General features: G+C 32.4%; 1 protein-coding gene across 2 annotated transcripts in view; it reads right to left on the bottom strand.

The window, feature by feature from the left end:
- LOC111454410 (NAD-dependent malic enzyme 1, mitochondrial-like) overlaps positions 1-6003 on the bottom strand; it is an 11740-nt gene extending 5737 nt beyond the window's left edge. The window contains exons 1-10 of one of the 2 annotated variants that reach the window (XM_023095901.1): positions 5704-6003; positions 4230-4326; positions 3460-3578; positions 2664-2831; positions 2401-2529; positions 2036-2096; positions 1381-1484; positions 1193-1276; positions 735-841; positions 335-446 (exon numbers count right to left, since the gene is read on the bottom strand). In XM_023095901.1, coding sequence (XP_022951669.1) covers positions 335-446; positions 735-841; positions 1193-1276; positions 1381-1484; positions 2036-2096; positions 2401-2529; positions 2664-2831; positions 3460-3578; positions 4230-4326; positions 5704-5883 — 1161 coding nt within the window. In that variant the 5' untranslated portion in view covers positions 5884-6003. Of the gene's footprint in view, positions 1-334; positions 447-734; positions 842-1192; positions 1277-1380; positions 1485-2035; positions 2097-2400; positions 2530-2663; positions 2832-3459; positions 3579-4229; positions 4330-5703 lie in introns of both variants that reach the window. The other variant, XM_023095908.1, reaches the window with a different exon arrangement.
- Positions 6004-8274: the final 2271 nt, after the last annotated feature.

Below are 8274 nucleotides of genomic sequence, written 5' to 3'. Positions count from 1 at the left end.
AAAAAAAAAAAAAAAAAAAAAAAAAAAAAAAAAAAAAAAAAAAAAAAAAAAAAAAAAAAGGATATAGAAAACCTATCCATTTGTATGGGTTTTAAAATCCCTGCCACTTTTTTTATGCCTAGGAAAAGAGTTTTCCCAAGCAAAAAATTAAATCCCCTCCCCCAAACATGGGTTTTTTATTTCTCATCTCAAATCTCATTCCCAACCCGGGTATGGTTATAAACATAAAAGATCAAAACATGACAGTCTAGTAATAAGTTTGCTGTTAGATTTTAAACGTAAAAACTTTTATCTCAAGAACTTTAAATACAAAGAAAGATTAGTGATTGATCACCTGGGCATCGACCACCCAAAATTGGCTTCGAGCAGCCTCAAATGCTGATTCATTGTTTCCCAACATCCTTGCCATGGTTTTCCTTGCCGCGTTTAAAACCCCAATTCCTGCACTGCATCATTAAAAGAAAAATGCAGAAACTTAAGTTTTAACACATCAACTAAAAATTTGGGTGTACTAGTGTCAATTATAGCATGACAGAAATCAAATTAGAACAGAAGAGAAAGATTACATGGTTAAAAGTTTTGTATGGTTAACAAGATCATGAATAAAACTAAAAACTATTTTTTGTATATTTCTCTAAATGAAGCATGCGTTGGGACTCTAAGAACACTATCATCATACAAAATTCTGAAGTTTATCTCATAATGTTAGATAACAACATTAGGAATGAAACTACCTTCCAGCACCAGCAACAACAATCTTTTGCTTTGGAAAGTCGATCATCGGTCTTCCTTGTGCTCTCACAGCACCTAAAAGCCCGGCAAGAGCAACTCCTGCCGTTCCCTAGAGAGAATTTGACAATGAATTGTTAGTGTTGGTTGATCATGGCCCATGACGGTTGAACGATAAAGCATAGCTTTTAGAATCAAAATGCCACTGTAATTTTGCCAGCTTATGTTATGCCATCACATTCTAAACGAAAAAGAAGGTACTGTCATATAAACCAACAAGTATATTTTATATTAGTCACCATAAAGTTTTGGTAAAAATATTCATAAGTTAAAGAACGGAAAATGTCAAACAAATCTAGATAAGTTGAAAAAATAGTATAGTACAAGAAATCAAAGTACAAACAGAAAAACTATTAGAAGAAAGGAAAAGCCGAGTAGAAGAAAGAGGGAGAGAATGGTCAACCTGAACGTCATCATTAAACATTCTGTAGGTATTTCTGTATCGTTGCAATAACTTAAAGGCCCATTTGCTTTGGAAATCTTCAAACTGTTGAACAATTGCCAAATATTTATTGCAAAGTTTTAAAAATATAATGGAAAACAAGAAAAGTAGAAAATCCAATTATTTCACCAGAGTTGCAGTTGAATTACTTGAACAATAACATGTGGCCAGCGAGTAAACACTGCCTCCATGAACTCATCGATAACGGCCAAATACTCATCCCCATCCAATCGGTGTTCTTGCAATCCCAAATCTATGAAAAAGAATCAATCCAAAATGCCATAGCAATAAAAACCAACAGCTAATGCATGAAAGTATGATCCCCAAATATCACACTAACATTGTAATGGGGTCTTATGAAGATGTGGAATATTCATGAAATTTTGAAAATTGTACCTAACTAAAGGGTATTGAGCAATTTTTTGATGTTTCGAAGATGTTGGTCCATCATGAAAAAAATATAACAATGTTACCCATTACAAGATTTAAATAGTCATAGTTAAACTCATTTGAATGAAGCACATCCCCAATATTTAAAACTTTAGAAATCACCTCACTGCAGTATCAACTATAAAGTGATTATTTTATGATGATTAAGACAGTCTTAATTCAAACACGAAACAAGGACAGGTATAATCCAAAAAATACTGAGGGAAAAAAATATTATACATATTATGAATGATTGATCAGCAAATTGAAGATTTTTTATTATTATTATCATTAAAAATCAAACTTTCAATAAGACATTTAAAAAAAGAGAGAGAATTTAGCACACTAGCCACCTAATGGTATAGAGGCACTTACATAAGGGGTTCTTCAGAAGCTCTTCATTATTGGTTCCAACGTCAATCATGACTGGAAGCACCTGTTGCAAGAAGAGATTTCCATTGCTTGTCAAGTTATAAAGAAAAACAAACACTGAAAAGATATCCACCTAAAGGCAACTCAAAAATGATAGTCTAGTAACAACCCAAATTGAAAATGAAAAATAAAAATACCAAAAAAAACCAAACCAAAACAATAGCCCAAACTCGAATGGCCTTGCTTAGATCATTTATAGAACATGAATAAAAGTTTCTGAACCATTTAATAAGTTCCTAAACATAACCAGCTAATTGGTAATCATGCTAGGGGGCTAAACACTAAGAAATGTAGTAGCAAGAATCTACCCTCTGAGGATTTATCCCAGCAGCAGCAACATATATATCCAACTTCCCAATTGCAATACCGATTCCATGTACTCCAAGATCTCCAAGACCTAATATTCTACTTCCATCCGTAACAACAATCATATCAACCTGCAAAAAAGTCGTGTTCAATTAAACTAATATAAAGTTCCAATTCTGAAGAGTCAAAATTATTTGGCTTCTGAACAATTTGAATTGGTACGAGGACTTGTCTGTTATGATCATCCAAGTTACATGAAGAAAACCTGTTCAGCAGGCCAATTATAAACCATTGACATCATTTCTCCACGATCTTCTGCACTGAAATACATTCCCCTTGGCCTTCTAAACAAGCCACTATAGTTCTGACAAACAAGACCTACGGTTGGTGTATATACTATTGGCGCATACTCCTTGATGTGAGCGACCAAAACCTAACAAATTCACATTTAATTAGATGACTTATGATATGCCATACAAATCATAACACAAATAATTGCATCTATTAAAAAGATATGACGGTACAAAATACTTTATAACACTATAAATAAGAATAATATATGTACACTGAGAAATGAAACCACGTGAAAATTCGATTTGATTCAAGTTTTCAAGAATAATTTGAATGTGATGGATGACTGATAAATTGTGAAGTTGCATTTTGTCCACAATAGAAGAAAGGTAGATATCATCGAACACATTTGGTAGACGGTGTCATTAATCTTTTAAAATTTTGCGGCATATTTAATTATGCCTTGGGAAAAAGAAAACATGGTCCACGAGATCTCTTACTTACTAAAGCAAACATAGGAAACAGAATAACCTAATGAAAGCTTAATTTATTCCATTAGAAGAAATGCCCTTCCCCTTCAGTGAGCATGGCTACTTAGCCTAACTTGATTGATGTTAACAATAGTTCGTAATCAAAAACAAGACTGAGATAATAAAATTTATAGATGCATAAAACAAACACTGGCTAGTTTAGATCATGAATTCAAGAGAACAAGTCCGTAAAAATTCCTTGACATTGTGTGCACTAATAGATGAGCAATCTTAACTCACCTTATAGTACATTGTCTCATTTCTATCATGCAATCTATTCAGAATTCGCCATTTGGCCAAAGCATTTGGATCTAAAGGCCCATCTCTTGCTTGAACTTCAAGCCTCTTCAGGTCAACCACTGTAAATTATTTAGTTAGTTATGTCGTGTAGATTGAAGTACGTAGATTTGGAAGGAAAAAAAAATTAGAAGAGCCGTGACCAGAGCTGCAAGAAAACTGTTGTTGATCTCAGAAGTTCAAATGCACGATAAATTTAAAGAACAAGATGAAAATTTGAAAGCTATATATTATCTATAGAAGACAAATTTTAGAATTTAAACGGAATGCAATGAATGTAGATTTAGATACAATCTATAAACTCGAGAAGAACTATATTAAAAAACTTTAGGAATGTTGCTCCAATACTAATAGAAGGAATTCAGAGCTGCTATATGGAACATGCACCAGGCATGACAACAAGAATAATCTTGTTCCATAATAAAGAGAGATTTGTCAACAATCATTTCAATTTTATGAATTATTCAACAAGTAGAAACATAAAATTAAACAAAAGTAAAAGTAGACGACAACGAAGGAACTTAAAACAAAGAGCACTATTTTCATTATTTTCATGTTCGCACACTCTTAAGACACATACACGATGTTGAAGCCAAATGTCAAGTAACAGGCACCAATGTACAATAAGAGTTTAAAGGCCATACTAAGAATTATATAATAAATGGGTTTTATTCTTAATGACTCCATGGAAAATTAAAATCGCAAGAACTTACTAAATCGTTCAATTTGCTGCTCTGAAGACATTACATTTGGTGGAAGAAGTCCTCGAAGATCAAGCCGGTCCCGTTCTGTCATTGAAAAGGCTGTTCCCTACTATGATGATAAAGAAGAAGGGAGATCCATAAATGGTACTTATACCAAAGCAAAATAAGAATCCAAACACTGATAAAACAAGCTCCAACTACATCAGATGTAATTTTCCAATTCCCATAACAGATTTAAACTTCACATTAGGTTGGAAGTACATAAGTAGACCATTTTAAAAGGAAAAGGAATTCTTTAAAGTAAATCATTTCCCTTCTTTCAGTGAAATAAACTTCATTTTAGGTTGGAAGTACAATAGAAGTTGGCTTTTCACAAGACTTAATCTAGTACTTGGCGACAGCATTTTCTTCATTTCACAACCATTAACAATAAACAAAAAATATGCCATATCAATGAGTCCAAGATAATGAATTGGATTCTTTCCATATGATAGAGTTGTTGGGGGGACCAGAGGGATAGTTTCTAATGAAAATATTTTTCAATGTAAGTACACAAGTCGAGATTACAATTTCTTTGGGAAAAAGATCATAAAATACAACTGATATTGAAAGAACTAGGTAGTCCCCCAATCCTCTTCCATCATCCATCACGTCAGGAATTCAAAATATGGGAAAATGCACTTGAATGTACTCTCAAACAATGTCTATCTATCTATCTATCTGTGTGTGTGTGCGCGCGCGCGCATGCAAATGTACATATGGACATACGTGTTCCATTCCATACATCAACATATGCGAGCGTGTTCATGTTTATCATTGGCGAAGGTTGCAGAAAGTCACTCTACGATATTTTAAGAATACAAATGCTAACTACAACTCTCATTTCACAAACAGTGCTGACTAAAGCAACGAATGCAGATCATTAACCGATAATTTTAAAATAAATATAAACAGTGCCGACCATACAGAACCATTCACTTTCAGCCAATAATTGCGCAAAACTTGATGACCAGTACATACTTTGACACACCATCTAATTAGCTGGAATTTTATAAACACTGATCTAATAACCCTGGATCGCCGCCAACTCTGTATCAATAATCCTCACAAAATTACCCCAACTCGATCCAGTATCCGACAGTAACATTTGGATACTCAAGAACCAAACCACGATCAATAATCATGTGGTAAGCTGGAGAATTAGTCGATTAGTTTTAGCAGTAGTTGATTCGATTGTCAAACAGTTTTTAAGTTAAATTGTTTTCGCTACTAAATAAACAAAAAGTGATTGATAATTCCTCCGATATTGATTTAGAATACAGGTTATCTTCACAAATCACTAGGCTCAATCAAAAAATTAATAATACCAGTTAATACCGATGTCAAGTTCCGCATCCCGCTAAGAATGTATTATAACGACGAATACAAAACAACAGAAGCAAATCAGACGAGAAGAATATCGAAATAGTAGCGAAAGGCTTACTTTATTAAACCACGGATCGTGAAGAATATCGAGACTACGTTTATGAATAATGGTAGGACGATGCCCCTCGCTTGTAGTGAAGGATCTCGCCTGTGCTATCGCCGGAATACTGTTCTTCATCTGGTAGTGAAGCTTCAGCCGCTTCATAAGCGAAGCAGATAGAGAATTCCACTTCGTCATTCAGCTGATTCCAATGGCTTCTCCAACACAACTGGAAAGTTTCAGACGCAGAGAGCTTCCCGGAGTGAGATCGAGCGAGAAAGAGATTGAACGTGATGGAGGGAACAATATGTAATATTGATAATTAATAAATTTTGGCGTATAATACTCAATTTTGGAATGAACAAATTATAGTAACTATTTTCCTTAATTTTTTCCCAAAAAAAATCCTAATTTTAGTATTGATTTCTCTCCTAAACTTAATCATTTATATTAATTTATTTATTATTAGTATTGTAATATTAATAAATAATTAATTAAACAATATGTTATATTAATGAAATTTAATTTTTTATAATATATGGTTGAGTTACAAAATAATATTTGAATTTTATTTTCTATGAATTATAATTATAATTATATATATTAATTATTTAATTAGTGCGTTTAAATTTATAGATTTTAAAATTTATATATGACGTTTTTTTTAGTATACAAAGCTTCAATAAAATTAAAAACACGTCGAGCACAAAAAAATGACAGTGTAGTTCACCCACTCGAGACGTACTTCAACTCAAATTTATGCCGTTTTGGGTTACGATGATACATTTATTCTACTGCTCCGATCATAAATTTGAACAAATTTGTAGCAAGCATCCTTCTCTTATGAGCATCTCGAACCATCGCCCAAACACATAAGTATCTTCGTCAGTCACGACTATATCTATCGGGAAAACATTTGGAACGTTGTTTAAATTTAGGGTAACGATTGCAACACTGACCAAATTGTTGTATTCGTACTTTGGGTAGGTCGGACTTTAGTTACATTTGTGTCGGATTTAATCTTATTTGGTAGGCCTTGGTTTTTTAAGTAGGCCCAACTTCCCTTTTAATTCATTTGGATTTTTCGAATTTCGAGTTAAATTATCACGTGACACGATTTTTATCGAATTAATATTTATCTTATGATAGATAAATGATTATTTTATTTAGTAATTAGTCGTAAAATTATAAATATCAATATATTAATTAAAAAGAACTATTAATGATGATGATGATTATTATTATTATTATATATAATACAAAAGGAAGGGATTAAAAAAAATAATAGAACAAAAAATGAAATATATATATATTAAAAATAAACGGTTATATTTTAGGCCTAATTTATTAGATGCTGAATTAAATGTTAAAATATTTGTTAATAAGAGTGGAGTATTTGAGTCGACCTCCTACGTCCTTTCGTCTCGAGCGTTTGAATGGAATATTTCAAATCGCTTTGTATGAGTGACTGTGGAGTATTCGAATCAACCTCCTATGTCCTCTCGTCTCGAACATTTGAATGGAATATTTCAAACCGCTCTGTATGAGTGAGTGTAGAGTATTTGAATCGACCTCCTACGTCCTCTCGTCTCGAGCGTTTGAATGGAATATTTCAAACCACTATGTCTGAGTGAGTGTGGAGTATCCGAATCGACCTCCTACGTCCTCTCGTCTCGAGCGTTTGAACGGAATATTTCAAACCGCTTTGTATGAGTGAGTGTGGAGTATCTGAATCAACCTCCTACGTCCTTTCATCTCAAGAGTTTGAACGAACTATTTCAAACCGCTCTGTATAAGTGAGTATAGAGTATCTAAATCAACCTCCTACGTCCTCTCGTCTCGAGCGTTTGAACGAAATATTTCAAAACGCTCTATATGAGCAAGTTATAACTCAATCACTTGAAGAATTGTAAACAAGGTAAAGCAGTGTCCTGATATTTACGATATAAATATCAAGAATAATTCAAATTTTAAGAACTCCCCTCGAAAATATTAAAATAGTACGCACCGAAATTAAATTCAAATTAAGTCTAATTACAATTAATTAACCTTAACTTTAGAATGGAATAAAATTGAAGAATAAAAGGGTATGGGCAGCTAGCTTCCCATTCATATGTAAATGTGAAGCATGTGCTCTATTTTACCTTTCTACCTTTTATTATTATTCTTATTATTATTTTATAATAAGCTTTTCTTAAAAGGAGAATTTAGGCGTAACTACTTTATAACATATTATAAAGTAAGAAAATGATGCAATTTATTCGGTTTTTGACCCGTCGCACTTTCACTCGGTTTTTTTTTTCCTTAAAATAATTAAGCGATAAGAATTTGACTTTATGATGTTACTTTTATTTTATTTATAATCATTATCCATTATTCTCTAATTTTCTCCCGTCTCCAATTATTAACTCATAAAAAGTCAACAAAATTCGACAATAACAACTTATAATTAAAATCAACCCAAAGATATACCTTAAATAATAATAAAATAAAATATCGAGTAAATGAGAGGTATGAAAATAATCTTAAAAAAATGATGATTATATCTTAAAAAACGACAATTACTATTTATACCTATATATATATATA

The sequence above is a fragment of the Cucurbita moschata genome, unplaced genomic scaffold (assembly GCF_002738365.1).
Source record: "Cucurbita moschata cultivar Rifu unplaced genomic scaffold, Cmos_1.0 Cmo_Scf00001, whole genome shotgun sequence".
NCBI lineage: Eukaryota > Viridiplantae > Streptophyta > Magnoliopsida > Cucurbitales > Cucurbitaceae > Cucurbita > Cucurbita moschata.
This window is presented reverse-complemented; position numbering and strand designations above follow the sequence as displayed.